The 21,497-nt window shown below is 36.8% G+C and overlaps 2 protein-coding genes across 2 annotated transcripts; both read right to left on the bottom strand.

Moving 5' to 3' along the window:
• Nucleotides 1-12,951: 12,951 nt before the first annotated feature.
• On the bottom strand, nucleotides 12,952-15,338 carry LOC107674625 (neuropeptide FF receptor 2-like). The gene is made up of 2 exons (XM_016468650.1): nucleotides 15,229-15,338; nucleotides 12,952-14,469 (listed from the first exon to the last, which is right to left on the bottom strand). Exon 2 carries the CDS (start codon nucleotides 14,293-14,295, stop codon nucleotides 13,006-13,008), a length of 1,290 nt encoding a protein of 429 aa, XP_016324136.1. The 5' UTR covers nucleotides 14,296-14,469; nucleotides 15,229-15,338; the 3' UTR covers nucleotides 12,952-13,005.
• A 2,308-nt stretch (nucleotides 15,339-17,646) lies between these two features.
• LOC107674583 (grifin-like) lies at nucleotides 17,647-18,504 on the bottom strand. The gene is made up of 2 exons (XM_016468594.1): nucleotides 18,319-18,504; nucleotides 17,647-18,204 (listed from the first exon to the last, which is right to left on the bottom strand). Exons 1-2 carry the CDS (start codon nucleotides 18,502-18,504, stop codon nucleotides 18,040-18,042), a joined length of 351 nt encoding a protein of 116 aa, XP_016324080.1. The 3' UTR covers nucleotides 17,647-18,039.
• Nucleotides 18,505-21,497: the final 2,993 nt, after the last annotated feature.

Raw genomic sequence — 21,497 nt, 5'->3', positions numbered from 1 at the left:
GAATCTATATTTTGAGGACTCTTTAAAAGCGTTATAAGGACGTGGTTATTTTGATATTTTTTCCTGGTCTGCTGCCTTTTACGTCACGTGATAGTCACTAGAGAAGGGTTTAATGCAGTCAGCCAGTGTCAGCGTTGCCATGATCTTACAGCTCAGGTAATTGTCTAAAAACATGCTACAAGTGAAGATGGCTGATAAGAGAAAGCATGGCATGCATTGCTGACTGTGTCACTGGCTGCACTTTGAATAGATCAGTGATAAATGGTGCAACAAACTTGAAATGTTAGTGTTGTGTTAACGTTTACCCTGTGCTGAGGGTAATGCTATAGTTTCAGGCTTCACAAAAAGTGGTTCAGTGATTGGGGTAATGCTGATTTGAGTCATGTGAAAGAGCCTTTAGGTTTTTGTTTGGCATTGAAACTAATACTGTAGTGAATATACATTCCTTGCACACAGGTTACATTTGCTCAGTCCATTTCCCAGTATCCCACTAAATGTGTTACTGTTATTTGTATAGACCTCATGGACAATTTGAGAGACATTTTGATGGTTACCTACTCAAAGAAGCCTGCATAATTTTATTTTTTTGATATGCTCAACAGTGTTTAAAAACAAACTCGTCACCTCATTAGTATTATTCTTATAATGTGAATGGATGTGATAATCCCAGCTAGAGACTTTTGTCCCTCAGTTTCAAGTTGTATAGTTGTATGTTTTACTCCAAGAACCACCAAACTAAAATATCACGTTATAATTAAAAAAAAGTATTGTACATTTAGCAAGTGCACATATTAGAGTATTTTAGAATATTTTTGTAACCTTTTACAGTTAAATGTGAAAAGTGAAGGCACTTTTGTCCTTGGAAAAAAAGCTACATAGTATTTTGAAATGCAAGAAAAAGTTTTACAGTTTTTTATTTTAAATCATAAAGGGATCACTGCCCAAGTTGGAGCATTTATGTGTCTGTTAATTTTTTCTTGTTCTTTTTTTTAATACACAGAAACCTCAATGTCTCCATGGAAAGGTTTTTTTTTACACTTGGATTTTTTTCAACCTTTTAAAGTAGTTCATGGTCCTTTATTGCACAAAATTGCCAGTGTTCTGCAGTGAAGTGAGTAAATGGAGTAACTGTCATCAAAAGGATATTTCTTTGTAATAGAGGCTGGAGAATTCAGATTATGGCCTGCTCTTGTCAAGGAAATCTTGCCTTTCATCATTTTGATCCTTTTATTCTGTTAGTGTGTAGCAGGGACTGGGTGAGCCCTCTGATCTGCAGCATGCAATAGATGTTAGCATGTGTGCCTTGCAGTCCTTCATAAATATGCATCACTCATGAATATTGTAGCAAACTAAATTTACCATTTAAAAAAAAAAATCTGTTAGATTTAGAGGGTAAAATAATGGCCTTGTTTGGATATTGTTAGGAATATAATTGCAGGCACAGGGTATTTCTTTCTTGCTTAGCAAGAGTTATTTGGTGTAATTGCTTTAGACCGTTAAAGCACAAACGTCAGTATTGTTTATAGTTCCTCTAGTCGCAAGTTGAACATGGGCATGTGCAAAATGAATATTTAATGGTTTATTAGGGTTATTTTTATAGTATTTTCTTTACCAAGAAAGTGTTTCTTTTACTTTCCATCATGTTTTTGTGCCGCATTTTGCGCATTTGATCACATGTATAAAATTGATCTCTTAAGGCAGTGAGAGATTAAAGGATGGAAGAAAGTGGATTAGATTGTATATTGTAGTAGGGAATAATACTGTGGAGCAAAAGTGTAGCATGATTGTTGTGGAAGTGACGGGCCAGAGGAAACGGGACGTCCCATTTCAGAGGAAGCCATGATTCTGAATTACCGCACTGTTGGGCCCATTCGGTAGCAGTGCCTTTGAAGAAAAGTTTACACAAAAAAAAGTATTTTTGTAAGCAAGTCTCTTGACTTGCAGTTAAAACAATCAAAGCTCCTACTTAAAAAGAAAGTGTAGTAGTGCTTATGTATTGCATCATGGAAAAGATCAGATTTGTAGCCACAATTCTGGCTGTGCTGTTGAGATTTGTCAGATCAGTTCCAACTTTTCTTATTTCATAAACCACAAGTTCTGTTACATGGGAAAAGTTTTAATACACGTGTGCAGTTGCCTATACTGTTGATTTCTGTTTCAAACTTGTGTTTTGTATACATTTGGTGCCACGTTATACAAAGAAAGGTGATATATTGTTTTGTGATTGTTTTGATGCCAATATTAAGAAAAAAAGTTTTTTTTTATCCTGCCGTACTTTTCAGTCATAGGAATTTCTTAGTTGCATGAAATATTTTCAGGAGATCACGCTGAGAACAAAAGGGAAATATTTGTTACACTAAATCAGGTCTTAGCCAATGTGTTCTTGACATTTGGTTTGGTTTGCTTTTTTCCCTTTAAGCTTTGAGCTCTTCTTTTATTTATTATGGTATTATTTAATGCATCAATTTCAAAACATAAAAGTTAAATAAAGTTCAATGCATGGTGCAAACACTGTAAAACTGTTCTTTGCCCTTTATTTGTTTTACAGTAATGTTATTCATTTCTAAAAGAACCGTGTTTATTCAGTAAAAGAGCTTTGCTGATGGTCATCCTGACTCTCTTTATATATGTGTGTGTGTGTGTATATTTATGTCATTGTAAATTACAGATTAGGAATGCATGTAAAAATTAAATTCAGATCAGAATAAATAAATGAAAAATAAATGCTAGAAATTTGACTAGAGAACATTTTCAAGAAAATACTGAAATAGAAAATACTATTTCAGTTTTTCTGTCAAAATGTCATGTTTAATTACATTTCTATTTCTAGCAATAAGATTAAATTTGAACTTTTATTTATTTATGTATATATTTTAAATATTAAGTCTTAGATTCTTGGATACAGAAATACGGGAAATGAGTGCAGTTAAATATCCAGTATCAGCCCAATACAGATAAATACAAAAAAAACCATCTGTAATGTAGGCTGATAGGTATCGTGCATCCCAAAGAAAAAAATATAGAAAATATGTTCCTTCTACAGAATATTGGATTGTTGGCAGGTCTTAACCACTAGATGGCATAAAAGTACACAAGTCCACTACATGTTGAGAACTTACATTAGGCATTAAAAGTGTGGTCATGTGATCATGCAGTGTCTTACATTATGTTTATGAAACATTCCCCACTACCTTTGATAAACTGGCTATGCAATGTATTCTTGTAGGATTAGGATAATATGGCTATTAAGGAAACAGGAGTGTTTAACAGTTGTTAGGAATCACTTGCTGGTATTTTTTGTGTTCCTTTGTCTTGTAGGTATTACCAATGTACTGAAGCAGACAGGAAGCTTCTTCCTCTGACTGTAAGGAAAGATCAGTGTGTGGAACAGTGTGGCCATGAGGACCGCAGAGGGCAGCGGTCACAGATGGCCTGAGCTCTTTCCTTTACATCACCCTCCATGGTTACATGTAACACTCAGACAAGACAGGTTTTTGTCTGTCTTGATTCCTACACAGATTTGCTCCATATTTATGCAAGTGCGCAAACACCGCAAAACTTACAATGAAAATCGGAAGGGATGTTATGATGGATATTGCTGATGTTAGTTGTTCTAGCTCTAGGCTCTTGGTAAAATGAGAAATTCTCACTCAGGATCATGAAGGGGTGTAAGCACCATATTTGCTGTATTTTGCAATTGTACTGTAAGGACTTGCAGTAATAAGAATGACACAATGTTACTGTCAGCAATCAGAATTTCTAATCATAATCCGAGGTGTAATATAGATGATTTGTATGCAAAGCTGTATAGGTAGTTTGCAATTCTATCTTAGGGTATAGACCCTAAAGATATTTGGAATAAAAGATCAACGCAATATGCAGCATGACTCATTTAATAGTTTTCATCCACAGGCTATACCAAAAAGATGAATTAAAAACGGCTGCTACCTGCTTAAAAAAAGCTGTATTTTATAGTCTAAAAATCAATATTTACCCTACACTCTAAAAAATGCTGGGTTGTTTCAACCCAACTTTGGGTCAAATATGGACTAACCCAACTTTTGGGTTAAAACTTTAATTCAAAAATTTAACCCAACAGCTGGGTTAGTCCATATTTGACCCAACGTTGGGTTGAAACAACCCAGCATTTTTTAGTGTATTAATTAGGCCTCCAGAGCTATTTATGAATCAGCTTTGGTCTGTGGGAATCTGACTAATTATTCACTGCAGATGCTCAAAAGCACATTTGAATTAAATAGGAAATAATTAAATGATTTGGGATTAAAACGAGCAAAAATGTAAACGTACACCATGATCCTGAGACCAAAACCAGTTAGAGATGTTTCACTCCCACCAATATCAAATAGACCTCTCAGGTTAAATAAAAGATGAGATTCCCGATGAGGATTTTGCAAAATTATTGCCATTTTAATTTGTTAAACATCAAAATGGTATGGCGGTATTTTGTGCTTTATTAATTGAATCAGATCTGTTAATTGATTTCCTGGCTCTCCCTTTTTTCTCTGAACTACAGGGACTTTTTTTTTTTTTTAACTCTAATGAATGTAGACACACTCTTTTTCATCAATGTTTCAGTGGTGTCTGTGAATGTCACAGTGATCATTTTCAACAGAACTCTTAATGAGAAATGCTAATGAAAATGGTCTGCCGACAGGTCGCTTGGACTGAGGGCATAAAGTCTGGTCAATCACGTTTTTTCACTTTACAATGAAATCAGTGGTGTCAACCGATGTACTCCTCTCTGATTGAATTAGATCGGCTGAAAAGGGCCCAGCAAATGTTAATCTCACAACAAGTTTAATTTTAACTGGTGTTAGTGGAGGAAAAATTTCAAAAGTAAAAAAATAAAATGTTCTCAGAACTATATAACTATATTCTCCCTTATACACTATATGGACAAAAGTATTGGGACACACCTCTTAATTATTGAATTCAGCTCTTTAAATCAGAATTAAGCAATAAGTCATCTTGTGAAATTTCCATTTAGGAACAGCATCAACTCAGCCATGAAGCAGAAGACTACGCAAAGTCACAGAGTGTGGTCACAGAGTGCTGAGGCGCATGAGGCACCAACACTCTGCTGATTTCATAGCTGAGAGTTAGAAACTTCCACTGGCATTAATATCAGCACAAAAACTTTGCGATGGGAGCGTCATGGAATGTTTTCATGGCCGAGGAACTGCATGCAAGTCTCACCAAGTACAATGCCAAGCGTTGGATGGAGTGGTGTAAAGAACACCGCCACTGGACTCTGGAGCAGTGGAAACCTGTTCTGTGGAATGATGAATCACACTTCTCTGTTTGGCAGTCTGATGGACAAGTTTGTGTTTGGTGGATGCCAGGAAAATGGTACCTGCCTGCATTGTGTCAACTGTAAAGATGGATAATGATATGGGGCCACTTTTCAAGGGTTGGGCTAGACCCCTTACTCCCAGTGAAGGGAAAGATGTTCAGAACTGGCACAGAAGGCCCTGAGCATGCTGTGATGTATTTTCAATTAAAATATGGGCAAATAAGTATGTGAATATTCATAAGCCTGTCGAATAAATTTGCCTTTCGGATGAATCTCTTTACTGGGGTTCTGCTGTTATTAGTTATACAATTATTCAAATATATCACAAACACATAAATACACATAAATAAAGGGACTGTGTGCACAGCTAAGGCTTTCCGTACAACCTTCCATACAACCTTCTTTCAACCTTGCTGTCAGTATTTTTTTCTTTTTGAGAGGCCAGCTGGCATGTCCCCGGGACATAACCCAGGGAGATGATTGCAGATGTTTACATGCTGCACTCATCCTCTCTCTCTTCTCTTGATGGAATGCTATCACAGCTGAGGGTAAAGCAAGCCATCACACATCTGCCATATCACTAAAGCTAAAGCTTCCGCCCCTCTGCAGAAGAGGTGATGGCATCGTAGGGATGGAGTTGTTGTCACTTTGCTGTCTCCACAGGACATAAGTGTCCTGTAAACATGTTTTTGAAAATATGTCAGTCTGGGCATATGGCCTGAGGTGCAATGGCTTTCTAAAAAATGCTGAAACTGTGTCTGCAGAAAAGGGGTCAATGACATGACCCTGATTTTTGTCTGGATCTCTATTTAAAAATTACATTAATACATTAAAATTAATTTTATAAATACTATGACTTGAATACACCTCTTCTATGGTGAGCATATTTTTTTATATGTGAAATTATTTTTGTTATGTTTTTGGGGCATAATGGGCATGGACTCCACAAGACCTCTGAATATGTCCTGTGTTATCTGGTATCTTAGCGGCAGATCCTTTACGTCCTGCAAGTCGCAAGGTGGGACCTCCATGGATTTGTTGGTCCAACACATCCCATAGATGCTCAATTGGATTGAGATCTGGGGAATTTGGAGGCCAAAGCAACATCTTGAACCCTTTGTCATGTTCCCAAACCATTATCCTGCTGAAAGGGGCCACTGCAATTGCCATGTCAAAGTAACATCCACATGAATTCCAGGACCCAAGGTTTCCCAGAAGAACATTGCCCGGAGCATAACACTGCCTCCGCCTGCCTGTCTTCCTGCCATAGTGCATCCTGCTGCCATCTCTTCCCCAGGTAATCGACACACATGGACCGATCCAGACCAGGCCACCTTCTTCCATTGCACCACAGTCCAGTTCTGTCTCTCACATGCCCATTAGAGCAACTTTCAGCAGTAGACAGCGGTCATCATGGGCACTCTGACTGGTCTGTGGCTATGCAGCCCTAAATGCAGCAAACTGTGATGCACTGTGTATTCTGACACCTTTCTGTCATGGACAGCATGAAGTTTTTCAGCAATTTGAGCTACAGTAGCTCTTCTGTGTGGTCGGACCAGACGGGCAAGCCTTCGCTCCACACGAGCATCAGTGAGCCTTGGATGCCTATGAGCCTTTTCGACGGTTCACCAGCTGTCTTTCCTTGCACCACTTTTTGTAGATACTAACTGCTAGATACCAGGAAACTCCACAAAACTCGCCTTTTTGGAGATTCTCTGACCCATTCATCTAGCCATCACTATTTGGCCCTTGTCAAAGATCTCTTCACTTGCCCATTTTTCCTGCTTCCCACACATGAAATTCAAAAACTGACTGTTGGTTTTAAAGGCTGATCAGTGCATATGGACATATACCTGGGAAAAAGTATTTTAAAATGTCTGTGAAAATAATGATTAAGATGTGTACAGCCACATATATATTCAAGGTGTATTGAAATGAAAAAGTTATTAGTTTTACCTAAGTTACACCAGATCAAATGTAATGTTTTCTTAAAAATGATATAAATATTTATATACCAACATGAATACAAAGATTATATTTCTATTTCTAGGCATATGAGTTTCGAGCTTTTAGAGGCTTTTTCCTTTTTTTCCATTACTGACCCTGTCATTTGTCTTTGACCCAAAGAATGGTGAGACCTCTAAATGGATTATACACATGGTCCATTTGACACATGACATCCTTCTTGGAAACTGCAAAGGTTTAATTTATCTGTTATCATAAAGAGCTCATCTAAAGATCTAAACATATGAGACAATAGCACTTAAACTGTATTACTTGATGATTTATCACTCTAGATGTGATTCAGGCAGGAGATTCAGGTCAACTGGGCATCCTTACTGATGATGAAGTCATCTGTCTCCTGACTGCATCCTAATGCATCGAAAGGCCAATCTTAACTATATTCTGCAGCAACCATCCTTGGTAGATTTATATTCCCTCTGGTCTTCCCTTTGACATCTTGAGAGAATTTGTGGGCACAAGATGATGCGGCACAGCTAATGGATCAAAGCGAAGGAGCTCTAGGCATCCACTTCTTGAGTATTTGTATTAGCCGTATATAATCCGTGTCCTCTGATGTCACTGTTGGATTTGATACTAAACCATTTGCGTATAAAGTATCATGTCCTGTAATTGCATTGGAACACAAATGGGTACTAATGGCCTGTATGTTGGATATTTTCGAGTGTTATGGCATTGTTTATCATGGATGTTTTTGGGGGAAGCGGGTGGTCAGATCATCATGAGTGTGTTCAACCCGCACTCGTGCACTGCTGATGAAGTCATAGGACGTGCTCTCACTCTGCTGACAGGTATCTAGGATTTATCCTAGGAAATTAGTGGTAGTGAAGGGAATGTCACAGATAGAATTGGTTGGATGATGTGTGACTGTCTGTATTTATTCACAGACTCATCCTGCTGGGGTTAATGGCAATGGAACCAATGGTGGAGCCAAGGTTAACATGAATCATAGAAGTGACTTTTGCACTGTGAAGGAGTAGGATCTGTTACTGGAAATCACTGGAAACCACTGAACTGACTGTTGCAGGTTGGATCAATGGAGTTCACATGATAATGATGATCACAGTGTTTAGGAGGGTAAAGATTGGAGGCTCAAGAGACACCCATTATGCTCTCTTCCTCTGTGTTCCCCTTATTCTCATAATGATGGGACATGGCTTTGTCCAATACATTTACTTAGATTCTAAGAAAGATGCTTGATGTATTTTAGCTTAAGTCATTTGTAGAAATGGTGGAATATTTTTTTTAATTTTTTTTAATAAATGTATGTTTATAAAAAAATAAAAATAAAAAAGGTTATCATGCACAAAAAAAGGGTATCACGGTTTTGACAAAACTATTAAGCAGCACAACTGTTTTCAACATTGATAATAATAAGAAATGTTTCTTGAGCAGCAAATCAGCATAGCAATGATTTTTAAAGTAGCGTGTTATACAACTGGAGTAATGACTCCATCACAGGAATAAATTACATTTTAAAATGATGTTTTACAATAGACAACAGTTATTTTAAATTGTACACTCAATGATGTACAATTTACAATACAAACAATTTTCACTCAGGAATGGCTAAATTTCACAAATAATTACAAAGAACATTTAATTAAACATGAAATTCTTAAGTAAGATTATTAGGTTCTTGTAAAACCTACTCCAATTATCTATTTTATTTACAAATTTGAAAAATCTAACTTTTACAATATAATAATTCACAATATCACTGTTTTTTTTTTTTAAATTTTTTTTACTAAATTTTAATCAAATAAATGCAGCTTTGATAAGCATAAGAGACTTTCAAAAAACATTAAAGAATCATACTGACCTCAAACTTTTGAATGGTACTGTATACATTTTTTGTGCTATTTATCTTAAATTTTCATATAATGTTCCCATATTCATTTGCTACAGAAAGTTCTTTAAAGTTGTTATTCCTGAATTATGTACTAAGGTAATAGTAGGTTGAGTGGGTTGTAACACTATAAAAATATTGCACAATAATTTAACTTATCTTGGAGGAACTTTTATTGGTCTGCACATCAGAGCACTGATGAGAGCAAATCCCTGCAGCCATGTTCCGACATCGTGGAAAACTTGGTAACACTTTACAATAAGGTTCATTAGGTTCACACAGTTGTTAACTGTACTGGTTAACATGAACTAAACATGAACAATACTTCTACAGCATTTATCTTAGTTAATGTTAATTTCAGTATTTACTAATACATTATTAAAATCAAAAGTTGTATTTGTTAACATTAGTTAATGCACTGTGAATTAACATGAACTAAGAATGAATAACTGTATCTACATTAACTGACATTAACAAAGATTAACAAATACTGTAACAAATGTATTGCTCATTGTTAGTTCGTTAACACATAAATAACTAATGTTAACAAATGACACCTTATTTTAAAGTGTTACCGAAAACTTCCAAGTAGAAGCAGTTGTGAGAATCATCTCTTTATTAATACACAGGGGTCTGAAATTATCTGTTCAGTGACAGACCAATATATATATGTATATATATTTACAATGTAGAAGCACTCAAGCTGCATGAACTTGATGATCAAACCTGATCTGATGATGATGCTCTCCAGCATGATTTGAAATGATCCATCGAGCATCGTGAGCTTCAGTGGAAGAAGAACATGTGACCGTCTGAATAAAGAGTAACACAATCAGTGTCACACATATGCTTCTTTCATTAGTGACCTGGAATATGAAATTCTGAATTCATTTTATGTCCTATAACTATTTCTTTGTTTAAAACTTTTTTTATTTTTCAATGGAAAAAAAACCCCACCAGCAAGACATTCAGTAAACGTATGGTATATTATTGAAGATAAAAGCATTAACATGTTTTGTAACTCTTCATTATGACGTGGATCTCACTGTAGACCTGGACTATGAATTTAATTTAATTTAAAGTTGGTTGTTTTTTAATTGTACTAAAATAACAAAGCAATTAATTTGTCATCACTTAAGTTTGATGAAAGCAACAGTTTTATTCTTAAAATTCTTTATGGTAAATATAAAATATCACTTTATACAGAACGTCTCAGATTATAAGCTTATATTTAATGCCAGTGCAACTAGAGGGATGATAACATCTGCCATCTCTCCAAGACATTCACTAATTCTGTTTTTTTCGTCTTCTTTTATTGAAGAAGTGCTCCTTGTATTTTCTGTTACACCTCATCTCGTGAAATACGTGCTACTTAGCTCGGGCTAATAACTGCTGCGGTCTGTATCTCTCCTGAACAGAATTACTATTCATCAGCTTCCAATATCTGCTCTCAGTAGTCACTCGTTCTTACTAAAGTGAAATACTTATAGGCTAATCAAGCTCTATTCTGCATGTTGAGTTATTTGACAGTTGATAATCAGAATTAGCATGAATATGAAGGGCAATGCTAGTGGTAATCACATATCTGTGGAAGACATAGATGGAGCTCTTGCTGAGACGAGGATTCATGACTATGAATATTTCATGTAAACTGTTTTGTTACTGTATTGTAGCGTTCCCACTGTCATTCAGATTTCCTCAGAATGAACAAAATATGCGGAGATTTTTTTAAACATATATTTTTTAAATCAATTCTGTTTTGTACATTTTTTTTATCAAAACTGTCAAAACTCAATCTCAGAAAGCCAGAAATGAAGAGGCGATGATTATGTTTGTATTTCATGTGGTAAATTATATTCTTATATTCTTCGGAGTGTGGCTCTATTCCCATCAAACGATCTGATTCTATTCACGTTGGTTTCTACTGAAGAAAGCAAGTACAGATGATTATTCACAATCAAGCATAGTACATTTAATTAAATCGAATTGCTATGAATCTCCACAAGGCATTTAGAACCTATACATTCTGTCTGAACTTCATTTCATTCATGCACTCTTGAAAATCTTGAACAAGTAGGATTTTGTATGAATGCAAATGCACACGTTTATATGTTTATTGAGATAGTATGGAAAATCGATTTAAAACACATTACAATTAGTAATTTTTCTATTTATTTTTTGTTTGCATCCACCATAATTTAAAACGGGTTTTCAAACCTTTTAAATCAAGGACCCCAATATGATGATTGTGAGGGACCCCTTTCCTAAAACATAATGGCATGTATTCTTAATTTGACATATTTACACTGAATGAGAAAAATATTAAATGTGTGAAATAACAGATAATAGAATAATTAATAAAATATGAAATAACTGACTTTTATATTGTCATTGCACTTAAGCCAAAGCAAATGATTAAATATCTAGAAGATATTCACTTCACTTTTCTTTTCTAACCAGTATTAAAGTACAGTTAGATGCATAACCTGAAACTTTTTATTTTTATTTATTTTTATTTTCAATTACAGTAGTGCTTTTCACAATAAATAACATTTTTCATAGCAGCTTTATACACTACCTAATTTTGCCTTTACAGCAACATTTAAGTTAAAGGCAATGGTGGCAAAGAGAAACTCTTTAGAAAGATACAAATATAAACTAGTATTTAACTTATGCAGATCATAAGGAAAGAGAGATGGCTACTTAGTAATAAACATATATTTCCACAAAATGCAAATTTGTTTTTACTTAAGCTGTCAATAGAAGAAAAATTAGAAAGCAGAATGAAACTTAGAATATCCAATTCAGTAAATGTGTTTAAGATTATTGTGTTAAACATGTTTAATTAGTATGTTAAGTTAAATTTGAAATTATATATTATGTAAAATCTTTTTTTCTGCGGAGCCTTTGTGGGGCCCCCAGTTTGAAAACCCCCGATTTAAAATACATCTCTCCTGCTTTTTGGTGGCAAGTAAAGGCCTGTCCGTACTAACACAAATGTTCTCTAAGAAAATTTGGTCCTGTTTTCACATGTGATTTGTCTGTTCAGGCCAATGAGTAAAAAAGAGCAGGCAGGCAAATTAACTTGCTTATAGAAAAAAATGTTAATACCTTGGTTTCTTCATTACACAAAGCAGTGCTGCACAACTTTACATTTCCGACACATGACATGTATTCGCTATGGTGTTTATCAAACACCAAATTCAAGAGAACAGAGATGAGAGTAGTAGTTTCATATAACAGCAGCGGCTCTGGGCATGTGACCAAAAGTGTGAATCTCATTGGTTGGCCTGTTTTCTTTGCTGTCCAACAGAAAATAGATTAGAACATCTCCCCGTAAAAAAATTCCATTGCATTGATGGCATGCAAATGTTTGCGTTGGTCTGAACAGCTGTTCATTCAAATTAAAAAAGTTATAGCGCTGAATTTTCGCATGCAAACATTTGTCGGTGTGAACAGGCCTTAATTGGGCATTTATGTACAATCTGTGTCAGTGATGTCTATACAAAACTGTCCTGTATTTACAGGAAGTCCTACTTTACATCAAGCAACTTCTAATCATGTAAAATATAAGTGACGATGCATTGTAACTGTGGATGGTTAGTTACGAATACGAACTATGCTTATGCTGCATCAAAACATCAGAATCACATGCTTTTTGACCGTACTACAAGGCAAATGATCTAAAAGAGATTGTTCACCCAAAAATGAAAATTCTCTATCTCATGTCATTTCTTTTCTTCTATGGAACACAAAATATGTTTTTGGGTGAACTATCCCTATAAGTGCCTTGCGTACTTTTCGGTAATATGCACCTTGACTACAAGTTCGATAACTCAGGATTGCTTGTAGACACTATCTTCTCTGAGAGGCTTTGGAGAGACACCATTTGGCTGTTGTTGGAACACCAATCAGAAAGAGTCTCCACCGACGCCTGGCTCACGGCACCTTGTCGCCGGCCAGATTCCTGCTTTTTGAGAGAAAGCAAACTGGACAGTTTAAAAGAGCCGGAGGATCGAAGGACGGAAAGCATTCTCTGATGATACCTGGACCTGACTGCTCTGGCAGAGCGGTATAAATCGCCCAAGAAACAATAGCAGATGGGATTGAGGCTGGAGTTAGTGAGACCCAGCCACTGCGTGAAAGGCCGAGTCTGCAGAACCCAGTGAGGTGGATGAACCTCGCGGTCAATCAGGATGTCTGCAACGTAAAGCGGGAGCCAGGAGATGGCGAATAAGAGAACCAAAGTGACCACCACCTTGGCAATCTTCTTGCGCATCTTCAGACGTGAAGCGTGGACGGCCTGGCTGTGTGGATCGAAGTCGGCGAAATGTTGAGAAGCCCTCCAGAGCTTCCTGCCTGTCAGAAAGCTGATGATTAGGTTGAAGGTCACGGGGATGCAGTAGAGAGCAACAAAAAGGAGCACATTGTAGACCTGCTTGAGTCTCGCTTGTGGCCAAAGCTCTCTGCAGATCGGCACGACGATGTCGATTAAGTGGATCTCGTCCAGCTTGATCATAAAGAGCAAAGGTGCGCAAATGGCCGAGGACAGGATCCAAACGCACACAATGGTGATACAGATCTTCTTTTGGGTGAAGTACGAGAGGGAATTCAGCGGGCTGTGAACGCTGTAGTATCTGTTGACGCTGATGACGGTCAGGCTGAGGACACTTGCCGACACGGACACGGCCTGGATGAAGGGAACAGCCCGGCACAGGAGGTCTCCGTACACCCATGCAGTGTAAATGGTGTGGCCAAGCGTGATGGGCATGCAAATGCAAACCACCATTAGATCACACACCGCCAAGTTGATGAGTAAACTCCGGGTGGCACTGATGCTCTGCATCCTCTTACTCTTCTGGCAGGTGAGCATTCGAATGGCCATGAGATTTCCAATGAAACCCACCACAAATGATAATGAATACATGACGGTGAGAGCGATAGTGGTGGGCTCTTTGATTGTCAGCAGCAGCAGTCTCTCCAGCTCTCCACTCTGGTGGAGGAAAACATCATTTGCGAAGTCCTCGGCACCGGGGAAAGAGGCATTCAAGGACAGCAAGGCGTTTGAGAGCAGAAGCTCTTTTTTCAGCAAGCCAGCAGTGAAATTCATATTCCTTTTGTTTCCCCTAAAGGTTCAGGGGATATTTGTGATGTTTTGATATGTGGTGGTTGGAATCCAAAGGCTGCTTCAGACATCTCAGAGTTGATTACTAAAGCTCAAGGCATCTTCATCTTCAGCCAAAACGAGTAAGGTAATGAAATCCATCATTTAGCCAACCGCCCTCTACGGAAACATGACACACATTAGGAGGGAAATTAAATTACAAGATAACATGAAATCCAAGTAATTGCACTGACTAAACTGTAATCCTTAAAATCCAGCGCCTGATTAATGATAAATATCACAAATATCTTTCTCTTTTACATTATATTACATTTTCATTTTTCTCCATAATCTTGTCATTTGTCGTGCAAGATTAAATTTCAGAATAAATAGTGCAGAATAAATAGTGTGTGATATTGTGTGATGGTCCTTAAGGGCACCATTTTGCAAAATTATTCTCATTTCAGACTGTTTGAACTAGGTTTTTGAAACCAACAAACAAAACCACTAGAGAAAACAGGCATTTGTGTTATTGGACTTCGCAGATAATTAAAATGAACTCTCAGCACAGGCTAGTACTGATAAGTAACAAATAACTCCGTCTTTTAATATCGCATGCTTATTTTTCTTCAAGTAAGATTAAACCGTGCCTATAGGCAAACTCTCAGGAATGAAGCATCGGGAGCCACAATAAATCTCATATCTTATCTAGCTGCTTAAAATGAATAAATTGCGTGTAATACATACTGTGTCGAAAATCCAGTAGTTTCTAAGCAGTTTTCCTCTGACATATTACGCATTGGTCTCTGTAAGATAAGTCACTTTCTCCTTATTTCTTTCTGTCATGCATTAGAGTAATTATTGAATGAACAGTATAGCCTAAACTGCATCAAAACGACGCAAGATAGAAAGTAATAATAGAGAAATATTAATACATACCGACGATATGTGTGGAGTAGCAGGTGCGCGCGCGTAATGTGCAGTCAGAGGACGGACTGGGTTCAATGTGCTTCTGCTTCATCTCCAGCTGATGGGAAGAATGAGCGTCTGCGGATGCGGCTCACACGACTCTGCTGGCGAAGCTGATGCGTGTCTCTGATGTGATGGGAACAGTTTTCTCATTCACCTCTTCGCTCCGCACACACCGAGGTGTAGTGGCTGCAGAATTAAAGCGGTAGGCTACTCACCAATGCTTAACTAAAAAAAAGTTGTACACATAACGAAACGAACAGCACTTTTGATACTCTACTACTGTATATTCGCATGAGATGAAGACAGTCTGTTTTATTCTACATGGAACGGGTCGCCACATCATGGGTGCCGCCATGAGATCATCACATGATCAGCTGCATCATTCAATTAAACAATAGTAATAATAATTAATAATAATAAAATGTTCACCTTATATAGAACCAAAAGTACATTAAAAGCACAAAAATGCCTAAAAACAAAAACAAGCACAGTTAGCACACCAAACAGCTTGATCAATATAGAGCTCGAGTCAATAGCTTAATTCAGAGTGATGGTATTGATCAGCACATGTGCGATCCACCGGTCCAAACTTAATGAGCATGAGTGGAAAAAAAAGCCCACACAAGCAAACCCTGCTTTGAAGACTTAAAACAAACTGTGACAACACACTGCTCTTAAGACACAGAACACTGCAGCATCAAGCACAGAGTGCAAAGTCACAGCCACAGGAGACACTGTTTTTTACTTAATATTTCTCAGGGTAGGTTTATTTTTTTCATTTAGGCACAGCTTGAAGTCTTAGCTGCATAAATGCTATTGAAAGTTTATTTTGCACAGACATTTACTTTGTCACATTGTGTGGGGTAAGCTGTCACAATGGGAACCTGCAATAAAACAGTCTATTATCAGCTATTAATGGCCTTTCACTCTCTATATAATATATTATGTGGTGCCTTTATGATGTAATGTACTTTGTTAAAGCACTTTGCTTGATCTATATGTAGCATGCCGCTGTTAGGCTACAGATCAGCACTCTCCAGTCTTTGACGTCATGCAGTCTCTGCCAAAAAATGAGAACACAGTGCATTATCATTGATTAAAGAAAGATTTTGACCACTTGTTTACTACTGTTCAAAAGTTTGGGGTCAGTAAGATTTTTTCCCTTTTCTTTTTTAATTAGCAAGGATGCATTAAATTGATCAAAAGTGAAAGTGAACACATTTATAATGTTACAAAATATTTATATTTTAACTTTCTATTTATCAGATAATCCTGAAAAAAACATCAACATATATTTCAACATTGATAATAACAAGAACTGTTTAGGTGAGCAGTAAATCGGCATATTAGAATGATTTCTAAAGAATCATGTGACACTGAAGACTGGCATAATGATGCTGAAAATTCAGCTTTAACATCACAGGAATAAACTGAATTTTAAAATACATTCAAATATAAAAGTTATTTTAGATTGTAATAATATTTCACAATTTTACTGTCTTTACTGAATTTTTGATCAAATAAATGCAGTCCTGGCGAGCATAGGCTAAGTGATTTCTTTCAGTGACATTTCTGACCCCCCAAAAAACTTACTGATCCCAAATTTTGAAGGTAAAGTGTAATGTATAAAAAATATGTATTTTTTGTATATGTATTTTGTATATGTAAAATATGTATTTTTATATATATATAACTTTAAAGAGAGAAAATATGGTTAAAGTCATAACCATATCATAACCAGTCATATTTTATTTATTTGTAATTTTTACAGTTTCTACATATGGTATACATATTTGTATTCATTATAAGTATGTTTTATATTGGAAAATTGGTTTAAGTACTAAGAGTTTTAAGTCAGTTTGACTAAATGTCATATGTGTTCTTTGTATCATTTTAAACATTCATGCTACAGTAAAATGCTTCCGTGCAAAGACAACATATTTTGGGTTCTTTGAGAATACATGTGATGTCACAGTAGAACAAGACTGCTGATGTTTTGTTGTTTCTCAATGAAATGTATGTTCATATCATATGTATTAATGAAGTATATTTATTTGTATGAGTATAACCCATCTCTCCCAAGTCCTCACCACCACACCTTGTTCTGAGTGGGACTTGAACCCGGGTCTCCGGCATGGGAGGTGGACGCACTAACGAGGAGGCTAAAGACTGCAGCCGTTAGCTTCAATCGCTAGTGCGTCTCTTGAGATCAGGGGAGTGAGGTTTACCTGCACAGCACCTACTCGTTTGCCTCCGTTACACTCACCCCCCTAAACCTCACTCCCATCCGGGTCACGGCACCAATGTAACCCCTCTCTCACGGGTCCTCACCGCTACACCTTGTTCTTGTTCCGAGTGGGTCTCCGGCATGGGAGGCGGACGCACTAATGAGGAGGCTAAAGACTGCAGCCGCTAGCGTTACATGAGCATATTTTTTGTATTTTCTTAGGATGTTTTTATCATAAGCAACCCAGATGGATTTGCAGAATCTATTTTTGACATTGATTTTGTGGAAAAACAGAAATTCTTAGTCACCCAGATGAGTCCTTCAGGAATCTTTTCAAACATCCCATTTATTCACAGATTCATATGAATATGTAGTCAAGGTAAGGCATGTCAATACTAATAATCACACCTTTACAGAGGATAATTAACCCAAGAGGATAATTATGAGTATTGAAAGGTGTGTAAACAGATATGCTAAAAACAATAACCCACCATAAACAAACACAAGGTTCACTCCAAATGAATCATCTGCTTGGCCTTCCAGCCCACCACTTAGTAAAAATGCTTTTTGGTCATTTCTAAAGAGGAGATATTGACATCATTCACCACTTGTACTTTCGTGATGGTCTTCAGGTCTTCCACACGGTGTTTATACTGCATCACCTTGGTTTCGTCAATGTAAACATGGAAGTTATCATTGTCAGAGTAAATTTCAATCTGTTGAGAGACAAGGAGTCAATGCTGACTAAATCATCTTCACTCATAATCAAACATAATTCCTGCTGCTCATGATACTTTGTCAATAAAAATGTGCTCATGATGCTTTATCACCTGGAAAGGCTCTTCTATCCCGAGGGGGAAGCTGCTGCATCTCTCCTCCTGCCCCCAGTGGTTGGCCATGTAGGAGTTGCAGATGATATCTGATTCAGTGAACCGTGGGTTTAAATGGAAGGCTATTCTGTCATCGCGGTCACACAGGAAATTGATCTCAAACCTTGAAGACAGAGAAAAACACATACGCTGTAATGAACAAATCATTTGGCCAAAACTGAACCTGAGACCACTGCTTGAAAAGCTATCATTGCGCTAAGATGAGGTACTTGCATTTGAGCGTCTCTCCATCACTCTCCTACAAGTGAATGCTAAACGAGAAATGATGGGATAAAATGACATTTGACCCAGATTATATTTTAGTTTGTATCTATCTCTATTATAGGAATAATAATTGAACAGCATCCAAGTGGATCCCAGGAGAAATGTTATGAATAGAATAGCATATAATTTAATTGCCACATACATGTTTGTCTCCTATGATTGTCACATTATTATTGTTATGTACTGCTCTTTAGTTATGGCCGTGGAGTTGTTTTCATTGCAGTTATTCTTTATAAACAACCTGATGAATGAGTAATTAATCAGTATGAGTTATTCTAGATTCTAGAAGTATGAAGCAAAAAAGAAGATTGGTACTGATATTATCACAGAACAGAAGTATTGAATGAGGTGGGTGTGAAAAACATAGATGACAAAAACGCTGAAGATACGTAAAGCTGGTGTATTAAAACGCATGGGCAAACAAGCAGATGACCTTATTAGATTTCTTTGAGAATGTCTCTCTCTTGGCTCATTGACTGATCTCATAGCCCATACTGAAGTGTGATAACAAAAGCAACTTTCATCTATAGCATTCCATTTGCGCAACACAACGTTTTTTTCTTTTTTTTAGCAATGAGCTTTAGACCCAGCTAACAAAAAATATGTTCTTAGAACGTTTTCCTAACGTTCCAATTAAGTTCTGAAAACATTATTTCTGAATAATTACAAAAGGTTTTTTTCTTGGTTATGTGAACACTAGGACAACATTAAAGGGAATGTCTTCAGCTCAGCTCCAGGAGACCCACCGTCCTACAGAGTGTAAATTAAGGTCTAATTAAGCTCTTCAGGATTGTTTGGAAAATCAAAGACAAGTGTGATGTCTAAACCAACAACATGCCTGTTAGATCCTGTACCCACTAAATTACTATGATGAACTGTCTTTAACTGAAAAATTTGTGTTTACTATTGTCATTTTGCATTATTGACACTATTTTCCTAATTAATGCTGTTCAGTTGCTTTGACACAATCTGTATTGTTAAAAGCGCTATATAAATAAAGGTGACTTGACTTGACTTGACTTGTGATGAAGCAAGTTGGAAATAAACTTTGGAGGACAGTGGGTCTCCAGGAGTAGAGTTTAAGACCTAGGCTTCAAACCACCTAAAACTACTAAGCAGTAATGTCTAGACAAACATTTAACTAAAATATTTCAGAAAAACTTTCTGAAACAATGAAAAAATGAAACAAGCTTCATCACTTTCACCGAATATTACAGATTACATTTAGGGTTTTTTTAAAAGCCTGATGTTTATGGCAATACTGATAACTAGAGGCTAATATAATCCCAGCATACTGTATCAAATACATAAATATGACATTATGATAATATTATACGTATTTGAGGCTTATTCATTGACTTGTCTGTTGGTAAATTCTGGAACTGACACAAGTGGAAGCCAATGCTGATAATGTCCAAATGACTAAATATCAGCAGATATATAAGCCTAGAATTGATCTATCAGTAATGAAGAGTATTTACGGTTCAGGCGACCCAGGGTGCTTAGGAGCTATAACTGTCCAATTACCAAAGGCTTCCATTCAGGAATCTCATCTCCGACTTCATCATGAATTAATAGACCTTTGTTTTACTGCATGGCTATCACCGTTTAAGAATGAAATGAAGACGTTATAGCAATATTCTGTAGCCTGAAGCTATCTATGACATTAATAATCAAACAGGCAGTAGTTTTTCATACAGATAGCTTGCAAGGATCGTGAGTAACTGATCCCATCCGTCACTGCTGAATGAAATTCCATCAATTTTTTTTTTTTTTGCAGTGCTGGGCATAAAAAGTAATTGCCAAATGAAGTCAGCAAAATCCCAGTTTGCAAAATGCAAAATATATGAAGACATAGCATAAATAAAAATAAACAAGTAATAGTGTTTTAAAGACTATCTGAAATCGATAACCCTCCTTCATCATTAGAACAATATGCTCTTAGCACTTGCTAATCTTAATATTATCCTAATGAAAGCAGTTTAGATATCACACAAACATATGAAGTTACTAGGCTAGCTGGCAGAAATCGGGCAGACAGAGAATTAAACTCAGCGATGACTGGAAGAACATTAGAGGATGGCGTTTCTTTGAGCCGTGAGACGTCACCTGCATTTGCATTATCAGTTCAGCTCCATTGGCCAGCACCTGTTTTATCTGAGACTTTCATGTGCTTCTACGCTGTGCTGCATGCTCTGTTATCTGGATTATGAGCCACTTTCATAGAGCTTGGTGCCACAGGGTGAGATCTGTTTGGGTATCTGAGGGGAATTGCAAAACTAGTCACGCTTCCTGTGCTCATCAACGCTGAGCGTCAGACTCCAGTAACTGCTTGCAGAGATATGCGTGAGATTTCATGCAGCATATATGAACATATATTGCAAGCAGCAACCAGTATCTGTGAACTAGAAAAGTGCAGATCTGGAGCTGTACCAAAAATCATTGGTTGTTTAAAAGCCTCTCAATGACATCGGAAAGGAAAGCAAGCTGATTTCTGGTGTTTTACAGGTAAAGATGGAGTGTTCTTTAGATCGAAACTGAGCCTTTTAATGTCCTCATTACTTTAAGTGCAGCCGCATGGAAAATAATTAAAGCATCATTAGTTTAGCTTGCAGAGAGAGAGAGAGAGAGAGAGAGAGTGATGAACTATGCAGAAGAGTTAAGAGTCACGCTACCATCTTATAGGAGAAGAAGGTGTGCATTTTAAATCAAATATTTATCATCTAAACCTGCCTCTGGTTTAAATGATTAAAATTAAAGACTATGTCAGACTAAAAACTGCTTTAATCACATTAGCAACTTTCCATTTAAGTGCTCAAGCACATTTTAGCATCACAAAATCTTGAAATACGTAG

Source organism: Sinocyclocheilus anshuiensis, unplaced genomic scaffold (genome assembly GCF_001515605.1).
Source record: "Sinocyclocheilus anshuiensis isolate Anshui unplaced genomic scaffold, SAMN03320099.WGS_v1.1 scaffold152, whole genome shotgun sequence".
In the NCBI taxonomy this organism is placed as follows: domain Eukaryota; kingdom Metazoa; phylum Chordata; class Actinopteri; order Cypriniformes; family Cyprinidae; genus Sinocyclocheilus; species Sinocyclocheilus anshuiensis.
Note: the sequence above shows the minus strand (reverse complement) of the source record. Positions and strands in the feature narration are given on the sequence as shown.

Bases quoted from the DNA above. Each gene is read 5' to 3' on its own strand.
- LOC107674625 (XM_016468650.1), bottom strand. From the start codon at position 14,295: ATGAATTTCACTGCTGGCTTGCTGAAAAAAGAGCTTCTGCTCTCAAAC.
- LOC107674583 (XM_016468594.1), bottom strand. From the start codon at position 18,504: ATGTGTTTTTCTCTGTCTTCAAGGTTTGAGATCAATTTCCTGTGTGAC. The intron at 18,205-18,318 runs GTGATAAAGCAT...GTCTCTCAACAG, and splicing joins GGATAGAAGAGCCTTTCCAG to ATTGAAATTTACTCTGACAA.